This window comes from Lotus japonicus, chromosome 3 (assembly GCF_012489685.1).
Source record: "Lotus japonicus ecotype B-129 chromosome 3, LjGifu_v1.2".
In the NCBI taxonomy this organism is placed as follows: domain Eukaryota; kingdom Viridiplantae; phylum Streptophyta; class Magnoliopsida; order Fabales; family Fabaceae; genus Lotus; species Lotus japonicus.
This window is the reverse complement of record NC_080043.1, coordinates 90738280-90764715: the sequence shown is the minus strand read 5'-3', so window position 1 is coordinate 90764715 and position 26436 is coordinate 90738280. Positions and strand designations below refer to the sequence as shown.

Below are 26436 nucleotides of genomic sequence, written 5' to 3'. Positions count from 1 at the left end.
AAAAACCTTACACTATGCTGAAATAAACAAAGATTAATGCCAATGCAAATGAAGTAATGTGGAGTAGAGTTTTGGAAGCCATGGCAGCGATGACAATGGAAAATAAGTGCTTAGTGAAATGTGAGAAAGTAGGTGTGTTGGTCCCAAAGATCAACTAGGGTATATATATCAGAAATCAACTAGGGTATATATATCAGAAAATTTGTTCTGGTTTTAACATTACATGCTCATCAACGTACCTTAGAAAACTTTCTGAATATGACCCAAGATTAAGGCTTTTAATATGATGACAAATTAACTATCAAAGCTAACCTGCTAGTGGAATCAACTAGTGTTTATGTAAAGGAAAGATATTGGAGATGAACAACACAACAAGGTAAGACAGATTATGGCAACATTAATTGGAATTAGAATAACTATCAAGTGCTTGCAACAGCTGCAAGCCAGGCTCTGTCTTAAATATTAAAAGCAGAAAAACTCCCAAAGGTTTTTGCAAGCCAATAGCACTATCAATAGAAACTTGTAACAGTGGTTGCATTAGAAGAGAGCAAGTCCCTTTAGGCCAGATCCTGAAAAATTCATCGCAAGTCATGCCAGAAAGGAGTAGATTTAGTTAATAAAGTATGACCTTTGTTGCAAATATTAATTGCAACCTTATCATAGGAGGGAAGGAACAATATAATTGAGAAATCTTCTTTAGACTCAGTTCGGTCAGCTAATATATTCTCCAACCAACCAGAGGCATAGAGAAATTCTTATACAACCTTGTGACCAGTTGCTGCCATGTGACTACTACTAGGAGATCATAAGTTCAAGTTGTGGACTGATCCTCTCGCAAATGCAAGGTAAGGCAACCAATAATAGACCCTTTTTTCAACACGCAAGGGTTCAATGCACAACATGATCATAATTAAGTTTCAACCATTGATCAAATATCTTTTAGGAAAAGCAACACTTCATGAAACAAAATGTTAGTTCCAAACTCAGTGCTTGTGATCCAGTCTTGAGTGAAAACTTGTTCAACCACGTATTTTAGTCTGAAATAATGAAATCTGACCAAAATATGAAGACGTTTTTCAAGCTTCTAGCATATTTAACAAGACAGAACTACTTTAATAATTAAGCTTCCAATGATTATTACCTGCATCTGGAGGAAAATATAGAGTATCTCTCACATAATAGAGACCACCATTTTCAACTTCATTCTCAAACCAACCAAGAAGAATTTCTTTTGGTGAATCATCTATGTTCCAGTTCAAGTATCCCCTTGCACATATATCTCATTGACTAAAAATTAGCTTTATTAATGGAAATTGGAAATCACTCCAGAGTAAGGGGTAAATGAAGAAAAGCAAAAGAATAAGAAAAAAAAAACGGGATTGAGAGAATGAATTGTAATACTGAATCAAACAGAGTTCAATATTTATATGATAAACTTCATATTTAAGCTCCATATATATACAAACATGTGTAATCTAACCAAATCATAACTGCCTCTACCAGGTAAGTAGGATGAGAGTAGTGCATATACTCCAGCCCAATTCACATGCATTTTACACTTCGATTACTAGAAAATTTTATTTACTGAACTAGTAGTTTCAAATTTACATCATAGACAAAGAGAGTCTAATGTGGTACTTACAGGTGACCTATAAATAAAGGAGGCCCCAACACCAATCAATCAACCAAACATGGGTTTCTTTTAGTTAACAATGACTGAGGACCAACACCATATATGAAAAACTTCATATTTAAGCTCCATATATACAAACAAAAATGGTTCTATTCTATGATAGAGAGCAGTTGAATTAATTACCAAAGCATGAGGCAAGCATGAAGCGAATATAAGATATCTATCTTTATAGCAGAGCTTTTGAAATTCAAAACAATACATTATACAAGAAACAGAGCACATAAATATTGTAATAGTAATCATTGGATTAGTTACCAATGGCTAGAGATTTAAGAGCATTTCTCGGTAAGACCCTTCTTTTTTTAGAACGAATGCTGCCAATCCATGCAATAATAAGCCGGCCGGCCCTCCAAATCAAGAACTTAAATTTACTTGCTAATTAGCATAAGTATAGTGGAAGCATCAAGCAAGGAAGCTTCAGCCATTGATTCTGATATACTGTTATGCAGCTTAGTAAAAAAATAGCAAGTTTAAAACAGGTAAAAAAATAACAGGGACAAAAAGCACAATGCTAGAAATTATGATTCAGATACCGTCCGATATCAGGTTTGGTCTTAAAGAAAACCTGATATCTGACGTATTTTATGGATATAATAAATTAATTAGAACCTGACCCTAAGTTAATTTTACCATTGAGTTGTGTGATTTGAATGAACAATCTATATGCACCAGATGAGAGCTGAGCTGGTATAGCCGCATCAGGATTTACATCAGATGATGGCAGCACTTTTTTCATCGGACAACAGTCGACACTATTACTAAAACAATAAACTTCATGTTTACTTTTCTGTTCCCATTCTATAAAATATATACAAGAAATATACTGCAAAAGAAATATCAAGTTCTAACTTCTAATATCCAATTTGGGGAATAAAATCAACTTAATCATGTCTGGTTTCAAGTAATGATGCTTCTTTAAGCTTTGTAGATGAAGCACATTGACAGTACATTGAGAAAAAACAACGATGGTTATTTGTGCGTCTATATAGGCATCCTCCTTACATTGCATTTGGGATTGATTGGTTCTATTGAATATGAGGCCTCCTAGTCACACTAAAACAACTCCAACCACTGCAACGAAGCTTCTCTTACCAAAAGGATAGTTATGTCAATACTCATAATGAACAAATCAATCATTGTTATTGTTACAATATCAAATATCAAAATGAACCTAACAAGTAAGAACACATGACTTTTAGCTATGGAGAAAGTGAGCCCATTGTGTAGTCCATCATCCTTTTCCGTGTGTATCTAAATTTTTTCCAGTAGACCTCTAGCAATCATTTCACGAAGAAGTTTCTCAGCCTTGTCATTTTCACCTTTTTCAAAGAGTGAATGAATAATTGTTTCAAAAGTTATAGCATTTGGAATACATCCCTCATTTTCCATTTTTGACAGTAAGGCCAACGCTTCATCAAACAAGCCTTCTTTACAAAGCCCACTGATCATAACATTATAAGTAACGGCATCTATATGATAGCCTTTAGTCACAAGAACCTGAAAAATCTCTTGCGCATTCCTAAGTCTTCCAGCTTTGCATAGTCCATCCATAAGTATATTGTATGTCCATAAATTTGGCTGAATACCCTGGTCTTTGATTTTCTTCATTAATGCAATTGCCTTGTCAAAGTGATGGCTTTTGCATAATGCATCTACTAAAGAATTATAAGTGATTATATTAGCTGGTTGACCTTTAACATGCATCTCATCCATGAGCTCCCAAGCATGAGAGACTCTCTCTGTTTTGCATAAACCATTAATAAGAGAATTGTAGGTAACTGTATCAGGAACAACCTTTTTGTAATCCATTTCTGCAAGGAGATTCAAGGCTTCATCAACCATTTTAATCTTACATAGTCCATTGATTATGATATTGTAGCTATGAACATCTGGAGTCTCTCCTCGTTGAGCCATTTCGCAGAATATATATTTGGCCTTGCTTACTTCATTAACTAGGCAATACCCATCCATCAAGGAACTATAAGTAACAACATTAGGTTTCACACCCTGTTTCATCATCACAGCTAACATGTTCTTAGCTTCTCTCACCTTCCCTTCCTTACCTAAAGCATCGACCAATATATTATAAGTATAAATATTTGGGTCGATGTTTTTCATAGTCATTTCATCTAACAAACGAATTGCTTGTTTCAATTGACCAACAATGCAAAAGCCATATATTAAAGCACTGTACGTGACAACATTAGGAGATATTCCCTTGGCAAGCATTTCAGAAAATAAATTGCAAGCATGACTTACAAGTTTATCTTTACACAGGCTATCAATGATGGTGCTGTACATTACCACATTAGGTTTAATCCCTCGCCCTTGAATCTGCCTAAGCAACTCCAAAGCAGCTCTTGTTTCCCCAATTTTACATAGCCCATTGATCAAGGTCCCGTAACTGACTTGATCCAACAGAAATCCCTTTGCCAGCACGTCATCATGAAATTGCAGAGCTCTGTGGAGCTTGCCGTGAAGACAGAGACCTTTGATGAGAGTATTCAAAGTGGTGGTATCAGGCTGATAACCTCTCTTGAGAATGTTGGCCAGTACAGAAAAGGCTGAAGTAATTTGACCTAGGTAGCAGTAGCAATTGATCAAAATGCTGAGAGTAACAATGTTTGGCGCAATTCCACTAGATTCCATTTGGCGAGAAAGGGATATAGCGGTGGAGTAATGCTCCGTCTTGACGAGGAAAGTTAAAACCTTGCCGAATTCGAAGATGGGTGGGGTAGGATGCATTTGGAGTAAGCGATTGAAGAAGGAGACAGCATCACCAGGATTGTGAAATGAATGGGGCTGAGAGTGAGAGTGAAAGTTACGAAGAAAAGAGAGATTAGGAAAAGAGTGAAAGCTCCTTAATCTTACAAAGAACATTGTAACACTGAAAAGAAGGAAGGGGCGGCCAAGCGGAGGTTGCTGACGCTGGGTGTGGAGTTTGGATGAGTATTGAGTGGTTCGCTCACTCAGATTTTGTTAAATGTTAAGGTTTAAAATTGGTTTGGGTCCCTACAATTTACATATTATGAATTTGCTCACTACTTACTTCAGTTTTAGTCCCATTCTATAATTAAATGTTGATGTAGCTATTCACTGTTCACCACTCCCACCTCTTCAAACTATTCACTATATCACAATGTTATTTATTTTGGTTTCTCAAATAAACGAACAAAACTAAAGGCCTAAAGTATCACTGTACAAGGACTCAAATTCTCTAAGGAGGAAAGATTTTCTTTTTTGGGATAAATGTGAAAACCGTCCCTGAACTTTGAGCGAGATTTGATTTTCCTCCCTCGCCGGAAAATCTTCCTATGGACGCCCTCCAACTACATTTTTTGTTTGGAAACCATCTTTGTCGTCGATCGAGCTCCAACCGTCATGCCCAAGTGTCACGGTGAGCTAATATGGCAGTGTCGTGTCATGTCAATTAATGAATACATGTGGATTTGTTTTTGTTTTTCATTTAAATTATAAATTTACCTCATCATAATTAATTTATTTTTTTCTTTTTAAAATACAAAACATATTAATTAACATTAAATAAGTAAAACTTTGAATCTTCATCATTTTATCATCTTCATTCATCTTAACCTCCTCCTTCTCCATCAAAGCTTTCATCATCTTCATCATAAAACTTCAATTTCAAAACCCCAACAAACAAGCACCAACCAAAAATATAAACCACAAATTCAAACTTCCTCAAACCAAAAAATCAGAAAATCAATGTTCATCCATGCCCAAAAAATCAGTGTTCATCAATGCCCAAAAAATAATGTTCATTCTTCAATATATTGCTTCATGTCCCACATTCAATATATTGCTTCTTCAATATATGATTTTCTTGAACCACTCCTTCACAAAGGCAACCAAAACATACACAGCGGCACCATCACCACCTTAATGTAAATCTAGTCTTGATACATAAAATCCAAGCATTTAGTGAAAAGAACAAACTCATAAAACACCACCATCCAACCCATAAACAATCCAGAAACCAGAAACAACCATCCAACCCAGAAACCACGTTCCAACAACCCCAATTCCCCACCCCACTGCAACCCCATCCAACCACCACCCCAACAACACCGCGCCACCACTCTCAAATCCCAAATCCAGAAACAACAACTCAAAAATCCCAAGCCCACAACCCAATAATCTCAACCCAGAAACCCCAAATCCAGAATAACCCTAGAAAGAAAAAAAATACCACAAAATTCATACAAATGAACAACCTTCACCTACACCATTGCGCCTCCCTTCTGGAAACATCCATTGCCTGACCAAAATTTGAAGCTTTTTTAGAGAACCAGAGTAAAGAAGAAAATTCCCCAAAACCCAGAAGAAGGAGAAGAGGAAGAAGAAGAAGAAGGAGAGCAAGACACCATCTTAGATCTCTCACCGTCGTCTCCAAATTTCTCTCAATCTCTTCCTCTTCTCTCCGATCTGATGGGTGGAGGTTGAGGTTTAGGAGGATTTGAGGATTTGTGTTGGATTTGGATCCCGTCTTTGGTTCCAAAGTCCAGTGAGTTTGAGGATTGGATGGAAATTCAAAAGATGAAGAGAAAGATGAAAGAGGAAGGGGGATTGGATTTGTCACCCCACCCATTAGAAATGTCACCCCACTTAAAACACTTTTGGAAACTTAATTTCCGAAATGTTTTAGAACTTAAAAATCTGAAGTATTTTCCCACTCAAAAGTGAGGTGTTATATTGTATTTTATACTGCCGAATATATAAATCACGAATTAATTTTGGAATATAAAATTCTGAAATAATTCAGAACTTAAAAATCCGAAAATGAGGGGTGTGAAATCTAGTAGTGGGGTGGGAAATCTAACCCCCAAGAGGAAGAGGATCTGATTATCTGAAAGAGAAAGCTTTTTTTTTTAAAAAAAAAAACGTCATTTAATGAAATTACGTGGCATGTCCACTTAGGCAAAAAACTGCCAACTTGGCACGACAGCCGGAGGTAAACCGGCGGCAATGACGGTTTCCAAACAAAAAAGGTAGTCTAAGGGCGTCTCTAGGGAGATTTTCCGGCGAGGGACGGAAATCAAATCTCGCTTAAAGTTCAAGGACGGTTTTCAAGTTTAACCCTTCTTTTTTTGAAACACCAGAGGAAAGTTCTTTTTTTTTTTAAACTCAGAGGAAAGTTAAATTACCTAAAAAAAAGAGGAAAGTTAAATTTGATATAGTAATTCATAGAGTGGGGAAGCTTATACCTTGGAAAAAATAGTAACTTTTTTTTTTAAAATAAACTTGTTATTGATTTTTTTTAGAGCAAAATGGATATTATTCAATAAATCAAAGGAAGGTACAACCCAACGGGAATGGAAAAGCAAAAGAAAACACAAAACCACCCAAAGAACAAAAACACACCCAAAAGAGACAGCACAAAAAACCTAACGCATATACGGAAAATTTTCTTTAAGATCCACTGCCAACCCTCTAATGGCCTCTTCATCACTACCCGGAAAAGACATGCCTACGGACTTTGCCAAAAACCAAGCTTTCGTTGCACGCGTGAAATACGGGCCGGAAGGAGTGGGGGGACTAGACGACTGCGGCGCAACATCAAGAGCCACACTCTCCGATTTACGAGGACGACCCCGAGGTCGACGAGAGCCCTCCAAAATCAGGTAGAACATTTTTTGCTTAGATATTCAACTAAAGTGTAACTCTAACGGATCCAAATATTAAGCAGAATAATTCATTATTACTCTCTTCCAATTATAAAATCCAAAGGATGTAGCTGCATCTCTATCAAGTTCTCTAAGAACCAGACTACCAAAAAGACTATCTCTTTCATAATATTTACGTTTAAAGTGTCCATAAAAACAGCTCACTTATGGGGTGGGGGTACGGGGGGGGGGGGAGGGAAAGAAGCAGGGGCACCATATGTACACAACAGCATATTTTGTAACCCCTTATGTACATAGCTGCCTCTGTCGAATAATATATGGATTAAACTAATTGCACCAAAGAAACTACAGTTTTTGTTTCCCATGAGCTATCCCAACACCTAAAAGTGTGGGAATGGTCCCCACTCAGGTGCCCCATGTTGTCACTTTGACCACAAGGTGTGTCTATTGAGATTCAAACACCTGCATAGCGGGTGAACTTCACTGCTGTGTAGCTTAGGCTACCAAGTACCAACTGAATCACACCTCGTAGTTAACCAAAGTACCAAACAAATATATGCTAATGCAAAATGCCTCTTCCAACACCAATTGAAGCAAAGCAATCATTGAATGACAAGGTAACACAAAAATAACTATAAACTTAGACTTCCTTTTCTATTGTATTTCTTCTAATATACATTCAGGCAGCACATTTTTTCCCTTACAATTCAAACCCTAGAAAACAATATCATGATGAATTACATATGAAACCAAATATGAAAATTTAAGCTTACTTCCGCCAGATTCCAGCACCAGTGCAAAAACATCCACAGTCGTCTTGGGGAAAGATTCCAATATTATTGCACCCCCCAAAGCTTTATCAAGCATCGCAGAGTAATCTTTGTGGTCTGAACCCTAACTTTGTGAGATATAAGATATTAAAAGCTACTTGATATATCCAAGAAGTAGAATAATGCAAAAATTACAAGAATAAACATTTTATATACCTGTCCACGAACTGGAGTTGCAAACGTTGTATAGCTGACATTGCAATTCAGACGCCCTACATCACTGTACAGCATGGCCTTCTTGCTTTCTCTCGGCCCAAAACTAAATTAACAAATACAAATAAATAAATAAAACTCACATTAGGAAGAAAAACATAACAAACAAAAACAGGATTCTACAACAAGGTGATTGAAGTGCAAACTTAAAAGAAAGCACTCACACAGATACAATGACTTTTGTGTTTCCAAACTCAGCATAAGCAGATCCTGATGCAGCATTCACAGCACCAGTCCTGAAAACTGCAAGTCACCAAATATTAGTGTGCTTTAACCATAAAATAGTGCATCTAAAACACAATCAAAGTTATCTAATCTTCTTCCATGACTTCACATAATCACATGCACCTCAAAATTCATGCAATTAGACCCTTACGTACATAATCAATCATGCAATCAGCATAATAGAAACTGTCCACTTCCTGTATCAGAAACAACTATAGAGTATAAACTATATACATTACATTTACATATAAAAACCTTACACTATGCTGAATGAAACAAAGATTAATAAACAAATAAACTATTGTGATGAACCAAATGTCATTAGGGTTGCAAGTAATTGCATTACAGGCAGGTCTGCACTGGTGGAAGCCGCGGCCATCGGGTCGGACCCAATCTTCCTTGATGAGAGAAGTTTTCTTCTTATCGGTGGTCGGAGACGGCGAGTATGTCGCCGGAGTGGCTCCAGCTTTGCCGGCCATTACCCAACGGCGGTGAGTGGCTTCTTCACTACTACTAGTAGTACCAGGTTTCTTTGCTTCACTTCCTAATGTTTGTTGTTTTGTTTTTCACATGATGTAAATGTCCGAACAAGAAACGGTGCGTTTTGGGAAACACAGTAACTCATTGGGCCGTTTTTTTTTTCATAGGCCTGGGCTCAAATTTTCTTTTAAACATTTTTAATTGACAAAAAAAGTTCTTATAACGGGTTTGATTTTCTTGTGTGTGGTAGTGCTTTGCTGGATTTGCACCTTTTGCTCTAACATGTGCCTCGTGAAGCCAATGCACCTGCGGATTGCTTGGCAGGAGAAGGCGCAGAGTCTTAATGTGCTATGACGGATTTAGTGTGACTCCTATTGATTTAGTTTTACCCTTATTGACTAGGGATTTGTTAGTGTTGTAGTTCTTTTGTTTATTTTTCCTAATCGGGCAGAAATAGATGTTGCTTGCCTCTTTTGTTAGTAGTGGTTCAGATTTCGTCCCTTAAAAAATCTTGCGAATGATAAAAAAACTCATTGATCAACCCCCTACTGTTTAATGTGTTGATTGTGAGGCGATAAATTAGTCTCAACTAACTAATTGTGAGGATATCTTAGTTAAGACAAAAAAAAAAAAGCAAACGCTAAAAAAGAGTTCTCTTAAAATTTTTAAGAATAAAAGTGAGACTGCGGGTGTAGATAATAAAAATGGATGTATGAGGTTTGCTCTTCACTTGATTTGTTCTTTAATTTTGTTAAGGTCTTAGTTGATCTCTTGGTTATGAATTATTTCTTACAACTATAATCCTCCCACTCAAATCCTTCCATTGCCATCCCTACTCCAAATAATGCAGATATAATATAAGGTTCAATTTAATGCACCCGAATTGATTTGCGGGAACTGAGCAAAATAAAGTATAAGTTACCTTTTTGTATAGATATTAAACACATACAAATATAATTACATATACAATAGTGATACAAGGTTTGGACCTATAATTTCTTGTAAGCTATACAAACCCATTACTATTACACATAGTTTAGTATTAAAGTTTAACAACTATGCAGTGGGGTAACAAGCCTGCATTGCAATGCCGCACAAGCCTTCTTCAGCAGCAACATCTCTCTGCATCCTAATGTATCCTTGTTCGCCCCACTGTTCTCCCCATGAATTCTTGACCAACCAATATTTGGTTCCACCATCACTTCCATACCCAACAGCAGTGACACCATGATCCAATTCAGTGCCACATGATCCAGTGAAGACACCACTTGAATAAAATTGAAACTCAGATCCACTAGCATCAATAGCCACAGAAATAGGTTGATTAGCAACAGCTTTGAGCAGTGCACTCTCACTGTTGGCAGGGACATCCTCAAACCCCTTAATGCTGGCTGCATCTTTGGCTTCTGCATTTGCATTGCATGTTGCATCAACACCCTTGTATGGGTACTTGGCTTCTGTGTTGAGTCCTTTGTTTTGCATTATAAATTTGAAGGCATCATCCATTAGACCCCCTTCACAACCTTGGTCCACACCCTTTGTGTCACAATCAACTAGCTCTTGCTCGGATAAAGAGATCAATTTGCCAGTACTCAGCTTGGTGATACCTTCTGTTGCTGCCACAGCAGAAAATGCCCAGCAACATCCTAAATAATGAATTACAAAGGCAAAGTTAATCAGGAAACATACAATTAACTATTGATTTATGTGAGTTTTATTTCAAAGAACCATAAAAAACATACCACATTGGCCTTGGTCCTTAATGGGTGTGACAGCTCCTTTCTACCTCCAATCTAATGAAGCTGGCACGGATGTCACATGTTCATACTTAAATGTTGGTGTCCTTGTAGAATTGGAGCACATGTGACCCTTGAATCTGTTTCTGGCTTTGAATTCCTCATTTGTGAGATCAGCAAATTGGTTGATGCCTTGCTTGTAAGACTTGTTTCCAGCATTGTTAAAGGCTTCGATGCGTTTCACATTTTCTTTGAATATCTGGTACCGCAACTCCATCTCGTAAGAGTCCTTGTAAACTTTTCCATACTGAGTCATCCATTGCTGATGCCTCTCATGCATTGAAGCATCTTCGAGAGTGCGAGCATTGGCCTCAAAAGCTAAGAATCCAAGCACAAGAAGCAATGCCAATGCAAATGAAGTAATGTGGAGTAGAGTTTTGGAAGCCATGGCAGCGATGACAATGGAAAATAAGTGCTTAGTGAAATGTGAGAAAGTAGGTGTGTTGGTCCCAAAGATCAACTAGGGTATATATATCAGAAATCAACTAGGGTATATATATCAGAAAATTTGTTCTGGTTTTAACATTACATGCTCATCAACGTACCTTAGAAAACTTTCTGAATATGACCCAAGATTAAGGCTTTTAATATGATGACAAATTAACTATCAAAGCTAACCTGCTAGTGGAATCAACTAGTGTTTATGTAAAGGAAAGATATTGGAGATGAACAACACAACAAGGTAAGACAGATTATGGCAACATTAATTGGAATTAGAATAACTATCAAGTGCTTGCAACAGCTGCAAGCCAGGCTCTGTCTTAAATATTAAAAGCAGAAAAACTCCCAAAGGTTTTTGCAAGCCAATAGCACTATCAATAGAAACTTGTAACAGTGGTTGCATTAGAAGAGAGCAAGTCCCTTTAGGCCAGATCCTGAAAAATTCATCAAACTTTCAACTTATTTGAACAGAAGAACAAAACCCAACAATGTTCACAGTGAAGTGCAAGTCATGCCAGAAAGGAGTAGATTTAGTTAATAAAGTATGACCTTTGTTGCAAATATTAATTGCAACCTTATCATAGGAGGGAAGGAACAATATAATTGAGAAATCTTCTTTAGACTCAGTTCGGTCAGCTAATATATTCTCCAACCAACCAGAGGCATAGAGAAATTCTTATACAACCTTGTGACCAGTTGCTGCCATGTGACTACTACTAGGAGATCATAAGTTCAAGTTGTGGACTGATCCTCTCGCAAATGCAAGGTAAGGCAACCAATAATAGACCCTTTTTTCAACACGCAAGGGTTCAATGCACAACATGATCATAATTAAGTTTCAACCATTGATCAAATATCTTTTAGGAAAAGCAACACTTCATGAAACAAAATGTTAGTTCCAAACTCAGTGCTTGTGATCCAGTCTTGAGTGAAAACTTGTTCAACCACGTATTTTAGTCTGAAATAATGAAATCTGACCAAAATATGAAGACGTTTTTCAAGCTTCTAGCATATTTAACAAGACAGAACTACTTTAATAATTAAGCTTCCAATGATTATTACCTGCATCTGGAGGAAAATATAGAGTATCTCTCACATAATAGAGACCACCATTTTCAACTTCATTCTCAAACCAACCAAGAAGAATTTCTTTTGGTGAATCATCTATGTTCCAGTTCAAGTATCCCCTTGCACATATATCTCATTGACTAAAAATTAGCTTTATTAATGGAAATTGGAAATCACTCCAGAGTAAGGGGTAAATGAAGAAAAGCAAAAGAATAAGAAAAAAAAAAACGGGATTGAGAGAATGAATTGTAATACTGAATCAAACAGAGTTCAATATTTATATGATAAACTTCATATTTAAGCTCCATATATATACAAACATGTGTAATCTAACCAAATCATAACTGCCTCTACCAGGTCAGTAGGATGAGAGTAGTGCATATACTCCAGCCCAATTCACATGCATTTTACACTTCGATTACTAGAAAATTTTATTTACTGAACTAGTAGTTTCAAATTTACATCATAGACAAAGAGAGTCTAATGTGGTACTTACAGGTGACCTATAAATAAAGGAGGCCCCAACACCAATCAATCAACCAAACATGGGTTTCTTTTAGTTAACAATGACTGAGGACCAACACCATATATGAAAAACTTCATATTTAAGCTCCATATATACAAACAAAAATGGTTCTATTCTATGATAGAGAGCAGTTGAATTAATTACCAAAGCATGAGGCAAGCATGAAGCGAATATAAGATATCTATCTTTATAGCAGAGCTTTTGAAATTCAAAACAATACATTATACAAGAAACAGAGCACATAAATATTGTAATAGTAATCATTGGATTAGTTACCAATGGCTAGAGATTTAAGAGCATTTCTCGGTAAGACCCTTCTTTTTTTAGAACGAATGCTGCCAATCCATGCAATAATAAGCCGGCCGGCCCTCCAAATCAAGAACTTAAATTTACTTGCTAATTAGCATAAGTATAGTGGAAGCATCAAGCAAGGAAGCTTCAGCCATTGATTCTGATATACTGTTATGCAGCTTAGTAAAAAAATAGCAAGTTTAAAACAGGTAAAAAAATAACAGGGACAAAAAGCACAATGCTAGAAATTATGATTCAGATACCGTCCGATATCAGGTTTGGTCTTAAAGAAAACCTGATATCTGACGTATTTTATGGATATAATAAATTAATTAGAACCTCACCCTAAGTTAATTTTACCATTGAGTTGTGTGATTTGAATGAACAATCTATATGCACCAGATGAGAGCTGAGCTGGTATAGCCGCATCAGGATTTACATCAGATGATGGCAGCACTTTTTTCATCGGACAACAGTCGACACTATTACTAAAACAATAAACTTCATGTTTACTTTTCTGTTCCCATTCTATAAAATATATACAAGAAATATACTGCAAAAGAAATATCAAGTTCTAACTTCTAATATCCAATTTGGGGAATAAAATCAACTTAATCATGTCTGGTTTCAAGTAATGATGCTTCTTTAAGCTTTGTAGATGAAGCACATTGACAGTACATTGAGAAAAAACAACGATGGTTATTTGTGCGTCTATATAGGCATCCTCCTTACATTGCATTTGGGATTGATTGGTTCTATTGAATATGAGGCCTCCTAGTCACACTAAAACAACTCCAACCACTGCAACGAAGCTTCTCTTACCAAAAGGATAGTTATGTCAATACTCATAATGAACAAATCAATCATTGTTATTGTTACAATATCAAATATCAAAATGAACCTAACAAGTAAGAACACATGACTTTTAGCTATGGAGAAAGTGAGCCCATTGTGTAGTCCATCATCCTTTTCCGTGTGTATCTAAATTTTTTCCAGTAGACCTCTAGCAATCATTTCACGAAGAAGTTTCTCAGCCTTGTCATTTTCACCTTTTTCAAAGAGTGAATGAATAATTGTTTCAAAAGTTATAGCATTTGGAATACATCCCTCATTTTCCATTTTTGACAGTAAGGCCAACGCTTCATCAAACAAGCCTTCTTTACAAAGCCCACTGATCATAACATTATAAGTAACGGCATCTATATGATAGCCTTTAGTCACAAGAACCTGAAAAATCTCTTGCGCATTCCTAAGTCTTCCAGCTTTGCATAGTCCATCCATAAGTATATTGTATGTGCATAAATTTGGCTGAATACCCTGGTCTTTGATTTTCTTCATTAATGCAATTGCCTTGTCAAAGTGATGGCTTTTGCATAATGCATCTACTAAAGAATTATAAGTGATTATATTAGCTGGTTGACCTTTAACATGCATCTCATCCATGAGCTCCCAAGCATGAGAGACTCTCTCTGTTTTGCATAAACCATTAATAAGAGAATTGTAGGTAACTGTATCAGGAACAACCTTTTTGTAATCCATTTCTGCAAGGAGATTCAAGGCTTCATCAACCATTTTAATCTTACATAGTCCATTGATTATGATATTGTAGCTATGAACATCTGGAGTCTCTCCTCGTTGAGCCATTTCGCAGAATATATATTTGGCCTTGCTTACTTCATTAACTAGGCAATACCCATCCATCAAGGAACTATAAGTAACAACATTAGGTTTCACACCCTGTTTCATCATCACAGCTAACATGTTCTTAGCTTCTCTCACCTTCCCTTCCTTACCTAAAGCATCGACCAATATATTATAAGTATAAATATTTGGGTCGATGTTTTTCATAGTCATTTCATCTAACAAACGAATTGCTTGTTTCAATTGACCAACAATGCAAAAGCCATATATTAAAGCACTGTACGTGACAACATTAGGAGATATTCCCTTGGCAAGCATTTCAGAAAATAAATTGCAAGCATGACTTACAAGTTTATCTTTACACAGGCTATCAATGATGGTGCTGTACATTACCACATTAGGTTTAATCCCTCGCCCTTGAATCTGCCTAAGCAACTCCAAAGCAGCTCTTGTTTCCCCAATTTTACATAGCCCATTGATCAAGGTCCCGTAACTGACTTGATCCAACAGAAATCCCTTTGCCAGCACGTCATCATGAAATTGCAGAGCTCTGTGGAGCTTGCCGTGAAGACAGAGACCTTTGATGAGAGTATTCAAAGTGGTGGTATCAGGCTGATAACCTCTCTTGAGAATGTTGGCCAGTACAGAAAAGGCTGAAGTAATTTGACCTAGGTAGCAGTAGCAATTGATCAAAATGCTGAGAGTAACAATGTTTGGCGCAATTCCACTAGATTCCATTTGGCGAGAAAGGGATATAGCGGTGGAGTAATGCTCCGTCTTGACGAGGAAAGTTAAAACCTTGCCGAATTCGAAGATGGGTGGGGTAGGATGCATTTGGAGTAAGCGATTGAAGAAGGAGACAGCATCACCAGGATTGTGAAATGAATGGGGCTGAGAGTGAGAGTGAAAGTTACGAAGAAAAGAGAGATTAGGAAAAGAGTGAAAGCTCCTTAATCTTACAAAGAACATTGTAACACTGAAAAGAAGGAAGGGGCGGCCAAGCGGAGGTTGCTGACGCTGGGTGTGGAGTTTGGATGAGTATTGAGTGGTTCGCTCACTCAGATTTTGTTAAATGTTAAGGTTTAAAATTGGTTTGGGTCCCTACAATTTACATATTATGAATTTGCTCACTACTTACTTCAGTTTTAGTCCCATTCTATAATTAAATGTTGATGTAGCTATTCACTGTTCACCACTCCCACCTCTTCAAACTATTCACTATATCACAATGTTATTTATTTTGGTTTCTCAAATAAACGAACAAAACTAAAGGCCTAAAGTATCACTGTACAAGGACTCAAATTCTCTAAGGAGGAAAGATTTTCTTTTTTGGGATAAATGTGAAAACCGTCCCTGAACTTTGAGCGAGATTTGATTTTCCTCCCTCGCCGGAAAATCTTCCTATGGACGCCCTCCAACTACATTTTTTGTTTGGAAACCATCTTTGTCGTCGATCGAGCTCCAACCGTCATGCCCAAGTGTCACGGTGAGCTAATATGGCAGTGTCGTGTCATGTCAATTAATGAATACATGTGGATTTGTTTTTGTTTTTCATTTAAATTATAAATTTACCTCATCATAATTAATTTATTTTTTTCTTTTTAAAATACAAAACATATTAATTAACATTAAATAAGTAAAACTTTGAATCTTCATCATTTTATCATCTTCATTCATCTTAACCTCCTCCTTCTCCATCAAAGCTTTCATCATCTTCATCATAAAACTTCAATTTCAAAACCCCAACAAACAAGCACCAACCAAAAATATAAACCACAAATTCAAACTTCCTCAAACCAAAAAATCAGAAAATCAATGTTCATCCATGCCCAAAAAATCAGTGTTCATCAATGCCCAAAAAATAATGTTCATTCTTCAATATATTGCTTCATGTCCCACATTCAATATATTGCTTCTTCAATATATGATTTTCTTGAACCACTCCTTCACAAAGGCAACCAAAACATACACAGCGGCACCATCACCACCTTAATGTAAATCTAGTCTTGATACATAAAATCCAAGCATTTAGTGAAAAGAACAAACTCATAAAACACCACCATCCAACCCATAAACAATCCAGAAACCAGAAACAACCATCCAACCCAGAAACCACGTTCCAACAACCCCAATTCCCCACCCCACTGCAACCCCATCCAACCACCACCCCAACAACACCGCGCCACCACTCTCAAATCCCAAATCCAGAAACAACAACTCAAAAATCCCAAGCCCACAACCCAATAATCTCAACCCAGAAACCCCAAATCCAGAATAACCCTAGAAAGAAAAAAAATACCACAAAATTCATACAAATGAACAACCTTCACCTACACCATTGCGCCTCCCTTCTGGAAACATCCATTGCCTGACCAAAATTTGAAGCTTTTTTAGAGAACCAGAGTAAAGAAGAAAATTCCCCAAAACCCAGAAGAAGGAGAAGAGGAAGAAGAAGAAGAAGGAGAGCAAGACACCATCTTAGATCTCTCACCGTCGTCTCCAAATTTCTCTCAATCTCTTCCTCTTCTCTCCGATCTGATGGGTGGAGGTTGAGGTTTAGGAGGATTTGAGGATTTGTGTTGGATTTGGATCCCGTCTTTGGTTCCAAAGTCCAGTGAGTTTGAGGATTGGATGGAAATTCAAAAGATGAAGAGAAAGATGAAAGAGGAAGGGGGATTGGATTTGTCACCCCACCCATTAGAAATGTCACCCCACTTAAAACACTTTTGGAAACTTAATTTCCGAAATGTTTTAGAACTTAAAAATCTGAAGTATTTTCCCACTCAAAAGTGAGGTGTTATATTGTATTTTATACTGCCGAATATATAAATCACGAATTAATTTTGGAATATAAAATTCTGAAATAATTCGGAACTTAAAAATCCGAAAATGAGGGGTGTGAAATCTAGTAGTGGGGTGGGAAATCTAACCCCCAAGAGGAAGAGGATCTGATTATCTGAAAGAGAAAGCTTTTTTTTTAAAAAAAAAAAAACGTCATTTAATGAAATTACGTGGCATGTCCACTTAGGCAAAAAACTGCCAACTTGGCACGACAGCCGGAGGTAAACCGGCGGCAATGACGGTTTCCAAACAAAAAAGGTAGTCTAAGGGCGTCTCTAGGGAGATTTTCCGGCGAGGGACGGAAATCAAATCTCGCTTAAAGTTCAAGGACGGTTTTCAAGTTTAACCCTTCTTTTTTTGAAACACCAGAGGAAAGTTCTTTTTTTTTTTAAACTCAGAGGAAAGTTAAATTACCTAAAAAAAAGAGGAAAGTTAAATTTGATATAGTAATTCATAGAGTGGGGAAGCTTATACCTTGGAAAAAATAGTAACTTTTTTTTTAAAAATAAACTTGTTATTGATTTTTTTTAGAGCAAAATGGATATTATTCAATAAATCAAAGGAAGGTACAACCCAACGGGAATGGAAAAGCAAAAGAAAACACAAAACCACCCAAAGAACAAAAACACACACCCAAAAGAGACAGCACAAAAAACCTAACGCATATACGGAAAATTTTCTTTAAGATCCACTGCCAACCCTCTAATGGCCTCTTCATCACTACCCGGAAAAGACATGCCTACGGACTTTGCCAAAAACCAAGCTTTCGTTGCACGCGTGAAATACGGGCCGGAAGGAGTGGGGGGACTAGACGACTGCGGCGCAACATCAAGAGCCACACTCTCCGATTTACGAGGACGACCCCGAGGTCGACGAGAGCCCTCCAAAATCAGGTAGAACATTTTTTGCTTAGATATTCAACTAAATTGTAACTCTAACGGATCCAAATATTAAGCAGAATAATTCATTATTACTCTCTTCCAATTATAAAATCCAAAGGATGTAGCTGCATCTCTATCAAGTTCTCTAAGAACCAGACTACCAAAAAGACTGTATCTCTTTCATAATATTTACGTTTAAAGTGTCCATAAAAACAGCTCACTTATGGGGTGGGGGTACCGGGGGGGGGGGGAAGAAGCAGGGGCACCATATGTACACAACAGCATATTTTGTAACCCCTTATGTACATAGCTGCCTCTGTCGAATAATATATGGATTAAACTAATTGCACCAAAGAAACTACAGTTTTTGTTTCCCATGAGCTATCCCAACACCTAAAAGTGTGGGAATGGTCCCCACTCAGGTGCCCCATGTCGTCACTTTGACCACAAGGTGTGTCTATTGAGATTCAAACACCTGCATAGCGGGTGAACTTCACTGCTGTGTAGCTTAGGCTACCAAGTACCAACTGAATCACACCTCGTAGTTAACCAAAGTACCAAACAAATATATGCTAATGCAAAATGCCTCTTCCAACACCAATTGAAGCAAAGCAATCATTGAATGACAAGGTAACACAAAAATAACTATAAACTTAGACTTCCTTTTCTATTGTATTTCTTCTAATATACATTCAGGCAGCACATTTTTTCCCTTACAATTCAAACCCTAGAAAACAATATCATGATGAATTACATATGAAACCAAATATGAAAATTTAAGCTTACTTCCGCCAGATTCCAGCACCAGTGCAAAAACATCCACAGTCGTCTTGGGGAAAGATTCCAATATTATTGCACCCCCCAAAGCTTTATCAAGCATCGCAGAGTAATCTTTGTGGTCTGAACCCTAACTTTGTGAGATATAAGATATTAAAAGCTACTTGATATATCCAAGAAGTAGAATAATGCAAAAATTACAAGAATAAACATTTTATATACCTGTCCACGAACTGGAGTTGCAAACGTTGTATAGCTGACATTGCAATTCAGACGCCCTACATCACTGTACAGCATGGCCTTCTTGCTTTCTCTCGGCCCAAAACTAAATTAACAAATACAAATAAATAAATAAAACTCGCATTAGGAAGAAAAACATAACAAACAAAAACAGGATTCTACAACAAGGTGATTGAAGTGCAAACTTAAAAGAAAGCACTCACACAGATACAATGACTTTTGTGTTTCCAAACTCAGCATAAGCAGATCCTGATGCAGCATTCACAGCACCAGTCCTGAAAACTGCAAGTCACCAAATATTAGTGTGCTTTAACCATAAAATAGTGCAACTAAAACACAATCAAAGTTATCTAATCTTCTTCCATGACTTCACATAATCACATGCAACTCAAAATTCATGCAATTAGACCCTTACATTCATAATTAATCATGCAATCAGCTAATAGAAACTGTCCTCTTGCTGTATCAGAAACAACTAAAGAGTATAAACTATATACATTACATTTACATATAAAAACCTTACACTATGCTGAATGAAACAAAGATTAATAAACAAATAAACTATTGTGATGAACCAAATGTCATTAGGGTTGCAAGTAATTGCATTACAGGCAGGTCTGCACTGGTGGAAGCCGCGGCCATCGGGTCGGACCCAATCTTCCTTGATGAGAGAAGTTTTCTTCTTATCGGTGGTCGGAGACGGCGAGTATGTCGCCGGAGTGGCTCCAGCTTTGCCGGCCATTACCCAACGGCGGTGAGTGGCTTCTTCACTACTACTAGTAGTACCAGGTTTCTTTGCTTCACTTCCTAATGTTTGTTGATTTGTTTTTCACATGATGTAAATGTCCGAACAAGAAACGGTGCGTTTTGGGAAACACAGTTACTCATTGGGCCGTTTTTCATAGGCCTGGGCTCAAATTTTCTTTTAAACATTTTTAATTCACCAGAAAACAAATTATTTTATTTTTTATCAATCATTTAAAAGTTCTTTTAACCGGTTTGATTTTCACGTGTATAGTAGTGCTTTGCTCTGTTTGCTTGACTTGCACCTTTTGCTCTCGCATGCTTGGGAAGTTTGTATCCAGCATGTGCCTTGTGAAGCCTATGCACCTGTGGATTGCTTGGGAGGAGTTGGCGCGGAGACAGTCTCAGTGTGCTATGATAGATTTAGTGACTCCTCCTGATTTAGTTTTGCCCTTATTGGCTAGGGAGATGTTAGCGTTTAGCTCTTTTGCTTATTTTTCATATTCACAAAAAAAAACAAGTAGACCCTAGAAGTCATGTGAGTTTGCTTAGTGGTTCAGACTTCGTCCCTTAAGTAAGTGATTAAGGATTCAAATCTCAAAGGAAAAAACGCATTAATTAGTACCCTACTGTTTAATGCGCTGACCGTGAGGCGATGAATTAGCTAACTGATTGTGAGAATAGCTTGATTAAGACAAAAAAAAAGTAACGCTAGAAAAGAGTTCTCTTAAAATTTTAAGAATAAAAATGAGACTAGGGGTGTAGATAATAAAAATGGATGTATGAGGTTTGCTCTTCACTTGATTTGTTCTTTAATTTTGTTAAGGTCTTAGTTGATCTCTTGGTTATGAATTATTTCTTACAACTCTAATCCTCCCACTCAAATCCTTCCATTGCCATCCCTACTCCAAATAATGCAGATAGAATATAAGGTTCAATTTAATGCACCCGAATTGATTTGCGGGAACTGAGCAAAATAAAGTATAAGTTACCTTTTTGTATAGATATTAAACACATACAAATATAATTACATATACAATAGTGATACAAGGTTTGGACCTATAATTTCTTGTAAGCTATACAAACCCATTACTATTACACATAGTTTAGTAGCAAAGTTTAACAACTATGCAGTGGGGTAAGAAGCCTGCATTGCAATGCCGCACAAGCCTTCTTCAGCAGCAACATCTCTCTGCATCCTAATGTATCCTTGTTCACCCCACTGTTCTCCCCATGAATTCTTGACCAACCAATATTTGGTTCCACCATCACTTCCATACCCAACAGCAGTGACACCATGATCCAATTCAGTGCCACATGATCCAGTGAAGACACCACTTGAATAAAATTGAAACTCAGATCCGCTAGCATCAATAGCCACAGAAATAGGTTGATTAGCAACAGCTTTGAGCAGTGCACTCTCACTGTTGGCAGGGACATCCTCAAACCCCTTAATGCTGGCTGCATCTTTGGCTTCTGCATTTGCATTGCATGTTGCATCAACACCCTGGTATGGGTACTTGGCTTCTGTGTTGAGTCCTTTGTTTTGCATTATAAATTTGAAGGCATCATCCATTAGACCCCCTTCACAACCTTGGTCCACACCCTTTGTGTCACAATCAACTAGCTCTTGCTCGGATAAAGAGATCAATTTGCCAGTACTCAGCTTGGTGATACCTTCTGTTGCTGCCACAGCAGAAAATGCCCAGCAACATCCTAAATAATGAATTACAAAGGCAAAGTTAATCAGGAAACATACAATTAACTATTGATTTATGTGAGTTTTATTTCAAAGAATCATAAAAAACATACCACATTGGCCTTGGTCCTTAATGGGTGTGACAGCTCCTTTCTGCCTCCAATCTAATGAAGCTGGCACTGATGTCACATGTTCATACTTAAATGTTGGTGTCCTTGTAGAATTGGAGCACATGTGACCCTTGAATCTATTTCTGGCTTTGAATTCCTCATTTGTGAGATCAGCAAATTGGTTGATGCCTAGCTTGTAAGACTTGTTTCCAGCATTGTTAAAGGCTTCTATGCGTTGAACGTTTTCTTTGAATATCTTGGACCGCAACTCTTTCTCATAAGAGTCCTTGTAGACTTTTCCATACTGAGCCATCCATTGCTCATGCCTCTCATGCATTGAAGCATCTTCAAGAGTGCGAGCATTGGCCTCAAAAGACAAGAATCCAAACACAAGAAGCAAAGTCAATGAAGTGATGTTAAGTACAGTTTTGGAAGCCATGGCAGTGATGGAAAACAAGTACTAAGTGAAATGTGAAGAAGTAGATGTGTTGGTCCCAAAGATCAACTAGGGTATATATATCAGAAAATTTGTTCTGGTTTTAACATTACATGCTCATCAACGTACCTTAGAAAACTGTCTGAATATGACCCAAGATTAAGGCTTTTACTATGATGACAAATTAACTATCAAAGCTACACCTGCGTAGTGGAATCAACTAGTGTTTATGTAATGGAAAGATATTGGAGATGAACAACACAACAAGGTGAGACATATTATGGCAACATTAGTTGGAATTAGAATAGAGGTCTTCTGTATTATAAAATAGCCTTAAGAGTTTAGACACTTAGTATTTAACGTTTTTAAATCTTATGTTAATGACTTTTCAAGTTTAAGATGTTTGTACTTTTTATTTTAAGATTAGTTAATTTTAAAGTTTTGTACATTACGATTTTCTTCCCTCCTTAAATAAGTTATCTTTTAATTTTTGTGCATTATCATTTATTTTTTTCCCCTTAAATCTAAACAGATTGTGGGGAGGGGATTAGTTTCATGACTATCTGTTGTGGGGATACCTTAACACCGAAAAAATAAAGTATCTTGAGAGACGATTGAAAGATTCATTTTTTGTCCCTTAAAACATAAAGGACCAAAATTGTATTCTTCCAAAATTATGTCTGGTTATGGCATTTGACACATAATGGGACAGATTAGCAGCTGATTAGTTAAAAACGACTATTACAATATTACATTGCTGCTAAATGACAAACTTAACTTCAAGGGGGTAGAAGAAACCTGGGACAATAAATTGAGAAAATAAGGATGTATTTACCTCTAAAATTTTACAAGTTAAGAAGTGCACTTAAAATTATAGTAATAGTGAATACACTCCCATTTTACAGACAAACTCAGTTTAGAGCAACCTATCCAGCATTTCTAGAGAACGTAATTCTCTTTTTTATTTTACTGTTGAAATGTTACATATAATGGGGAATATAGATCACCACCAAAATTGTGGATTATTTGGTAAGGTATTTCCTAAGTTCCTGTATATATAATGATTTCCTAGATCCATGTATATATAAAATCAATCCCCAAAATCTATGATTGGTTAACACTCATCATATAAACAACACAAAACCTGTAGCCTATCAATAAACACAGGTAAACATACTCAAGAAAAGGAGAAGGGCCTATTCCTGTCATTTGATTAATTGATGGCTGAAACTTGCTACAATACAAACTTCTTTCAAAGTGAATAAATACTGGTTTCTTAACCTTTTATGCAATGTCAGCAGACAAAGTTTACTTAACCTGTGTTGGGAAATTTCAGTTCAACTATTTCATAGGTTAATAGTCCCAATACCAAATAAAGATTTTAGCACCTAGGCTCTAAAGTAAGGGAGTTACTTTAAGATTAAAGTAAACCATCACAATTGTTCATTGAGAAGGCCAGGTTGAATTTGTGATCACTTCTCGATCATTAATTTGTCAATCAACAGTTATGATTGTTTATTTTATCTTCTAAAGTGACTCCCTCGCTTTAAAGAGTTAAGTCCGGAAATAAAATTGTAAAACATTCATTTATATGACCAAATAAAGAAGAACCAGAATCTCCTACCATCATATGCTTCTCTATACAAGAATATATCTAATAACACCTGTGTGCTATTCCTTTCAAAACAAAAGTGATTTTTTTACATAATTTCAAAACCAGATTGCAGCATCCCCTACGATAGATATCCCATGGAGTTATGCACAATAGCTGGTAGTACAAGCAACAGAGCTGCACTGTACCAGCAATCACAAAATAAGTTCTTTGGACTTCTACATCTCTACCCATGTCAATTGAATATTTTCAAGGGATATTGGCATTTGTCTAGCAAAATGATCCATACCGAGGCTCAGTTAGGTCTACCATTTCCTCTTCTGATGCATACGAGCCATCACATTTTGAAGTCAAGGGGATCAAACTCTCCATTTCAAAATAATGAATAAACTAGATATGCTGCAGTTGAGAACTGAAAATATAATAGTAAATGTGTTCACCTGAAAAAGGCTCGTTGGAATTTTCTTCTCCTCCTAGATTTGTCTAGGGAAATACTTGGAAGAATCTGAACCACCTCAATTATGGTTGGTTGAGTGTCAGGATCTAGCAGCAAACACTCTTTTGCTAATTATCAGAACTGGCAAAGGTACGGAAACAGAAGTTGCTATCCACGCGATTGTATGCATAATTTACAGAAATACAGTTTTAGAAATGGATACTATAATTCTCTACTCAGATCCTACTATTGCATCCTTGCTCCAAATAAAGGAAGTAGAATATAAGATTCAATTTTATTACTGAAATTGATTGCAGGAAGTGAGCAATGTACAGTATAGTTTACCTTTTTGTATATATATTAAAACACGTATAATTATAATTACATAGTTTTCTTACACAAGGTTGAACCTATAATTTCTTGTAAGCCACTCAAACCTATTACATGTAGTTTAGTAGAAAATTTAACATTATGCCAGTGGGGTAAGAAGCTTGCATTGCAATGCCGCCACAAGCCTTCTTCAGCAGCAACATCTCTCTGCATCCTAATGTATCCTTGTTCGCCCCACTGTTCTCCCCATGAATTCTTGACCAACCAATATTTGGTTCCACCATCACTTCCATACCCTACAGCAGTGACACCATGATCCAACTCAGTGCCACATGATCCAGTGAAGACACCACTAGAATAAAATTGAAACTCGGATCCACTAGCATCCAATAGCCACAGAAATAGGTTGATTAGCAACAGCTTTGAGCAGTGCACTCTCACTGTTGGCAGGGACATCCTCAAACCCTTAATGCTTGCTGCATCTTTGGCTTCTGCATTTGCATTGCATGTTGCATCAACACCCTTGTATGGGTACTTGGATTCCGTGTTGAGTCCTTTGTTTTGCATGATAAATTTGAAGGCATCATCCATTAGACCCCCTTCACAACCTTGGTCCACACCCTTTGTGTCACAATCAACTAGCTCTTGCTCTGATAAAGAGATCAATTTTCCGGTACTCAACTTGGTGATTCCTTCTGTGGCTGCCACAGCAGAAAATGCCCAGCAACATCCTAAACAACAAGTTACAAAAGCAGAGTTAATTATGAAACACACACTTCACTCTTGATTTTTTGTGAGTTCCAAAGAACTATTAAACAAACATGTACTATTAGAAATAAATATATAAAAGTTATCTATGTGTTTTAACCCAGTCAGTTTAAACTTTTGGGATAATTGATTCATGACATGGATCGGAGCATCAAGCATGTATGATCAAGCGGTCCAAAGTTCGATTTTTGTATCCCTCATTATTCTAATAAAAAAAGTTGAGTTTGAGCTTAAGGTAGGTGAATTTGTGTATTCGTTCACGCTTCAAGCCCAATGGGCTCTTGCGTGAGGAGACGTGTTAAAAGTATAATATAAAATGATTATATGTTTTCCCCAACAGTTTAAACTTTTGTTAGTTGGTTCAGGACACATACCACATTGGCCTTGGTCCTTAATAGGTGTGACAGCTCCTTTCTGTCTCCAATCTAATGAAGCGGGCACTGAAGACACATCTTCATACTTGAATGTTGGTGTCCTTGTTGAATTGGAGCACATGTGACCCTTGAATCTGTTTCTGGCTTTGAATTCCTCATTTGTGAGATCAGCAAATTTGGTTGATGCCTAGCTTGTAAGGCTTGTTTCCAGCATTGTTAAAGGCTTATGCGTTGAACGTTTTCTTTGAATATATTGGACCGCAATTCTTTCTCATAAGAGTCCGTGTAAACTTTTCCATACTGAGTCATCCATTGCTCATGCCTCTCTTTCATTGAAAC

At 37.0% G+C, this 26436-nt stretch overlaps 7 protein-coding genes across 7 annotated transcripts; all 7 read right to left on the bottom strand.

Moving 5' to 3' along the window:
• Positions 1 to 2372: 2372 nt before the first annotated feature.
• On the bottom strand, positions 2373 to 4791 carry LOC130747268 (pentatricopeptide repeat-containing protein At1g62670, mitochondrial-like). The gene has a single exon (XM_057600144.1). It carries the CDS (start codon positions 4571 to 4573, stop codon positions 2945 to 2947), a length of 1629 nt encoding a protein of 542 aa, XP_057456127.1. The 5' UTR covers positions 4574 to 4791; the 3' UTR covers positions 2373 to 2944.
• Positions 4792 to 7877: 3086 nt separating this feature from the next.
• LOC130747269 (exosome complex component RRP41-like) lies at positions 7878 to 9169 on the bottom strand. Its single transcript, XM_057600145.1, has 4 exons — positions 8953 to 9169; positions 8546 to 8624; positions 8325 to 8427; positions 7878 to 8232 (listed from the first exon to the last, which is right to left on the bottom strand). The coding sequence occupies exons 1-4, from the start codon at positions 9083 to 9085 to the stop codon at positions 8053 to 8055; spliced, it is 495 nt and encodes a 164-aa protein (XP_057456128.1). The 5' UTR covers positions 9086 to 9169; the 3' UTR covers positions 7878 to 8052.
• Positions 9170 to 9993: 824 nt separating this feature from the next.
• On the bottom strand, positions 9994 to 16036 carry LOC130747267 (pentatricopeptide repeat-containing protein At1g62670, mitochondrial-like). Its single transcript, XM_057600143.1, has 2 exons — positions 10829 to 16036; positions 9994 to 10732 (listed from the first exon to the last, which is right to left on the bottom strand). The coding sequence occupies exon 1, from the start codon at positions 15816 to 15818 to the stop codon at positions 14190 to 14192; it is 1629 nt and encodes a 542-aa protein (XP_057456126.1). The 5' UTR covers positions 15819 to 16036; the 3' UTR covers positions 9994 to 10732; positions 10829 to 14189.
• LOC130744993 (senescence-specific cysteine protease SAG39-like) lies at positions 10143 to 11270 on the bottom strand. The gene is made up of 2 exons (XM_057597149.1): positions 10955 to 11270; positions 10143 to 10732 (listed from the first exon to the last, which is right to left on the bottom strand). Exons 1-2 carry the CDS (start codon positions 11268 to 11270, stop codon positions 10143 to 10145), a joined length of 906 nt encoding a protein of 301 aa, XP_057453132.1.
• Positions 16037 to 18967: 2931 nt separating the features above from the next.
• LOC130747265 (exosome complex component RRP41-like) lies at positions 18968 to 20401 on the bottom strand. The gene is made up of 4 exons (XM_057600142.1): positions 20198 to 20401; positions 19792 to 19870; positions 19571 to 19673; positions 18968 to 19478 (listed from the first exon to the last, which is right to left on the bottom strand). The coding sequence occupies exons 1-4, from the start codon at positions 20328 to 20330 to the stop codon at positions 19299 to 19301; spliced, it is 495 nt and encodes a 164-aa protein (XP_057456125.1). The 5' UTR covers positions 20331 to 20401; the 3' UTR covers positions 18968 to 19298.
• Positions 20402 to 21309: 908 nt separating this feature from the next.
• LOC130747264 (senescence-specific cysteine protease SAG39-like) lies at positions 21310 to 22634 on the bottom strand. Its single transcript, XM_057600141.1, has 2 exons — positions 22145 to 22634; positions 21310 to 22048 (listed from the first exon to the last, which is right to left on the bottom strand). Exons 1-2 carry the CDS (start codon positions 22578 to 22580, stop codon positions 21459 to 21461), a joined length of 1026 nt encoding a protein of 341 aa, XP_057456124.1. The 5' UTR covers positions 22581 to 22634; the 3' UTR covers positions 21310 to 21458.
• A 2431-nt stretch (positions 22635 to 25065) lies between these two features.
• On the bottom strand, positions 25066 to 26430 carry LOC130744992 (senescence-specific cysteine protease SAG39-like). Its single transcript, XM_057597148.1, is given in 7 exon segments — positions 25066 to 25131; positions 25133 to 25342; positions 25344 to 25417; positions 25420 to 25686; positions 26098 to 26269; positions 26271 to 26322; positions 26324 to 26430. Coding segments are annotated over 7 exon segments (948 nt in total).
• Between the last annotated feature and the right edge of the window lie 6 nt (positions 26431 to 26436).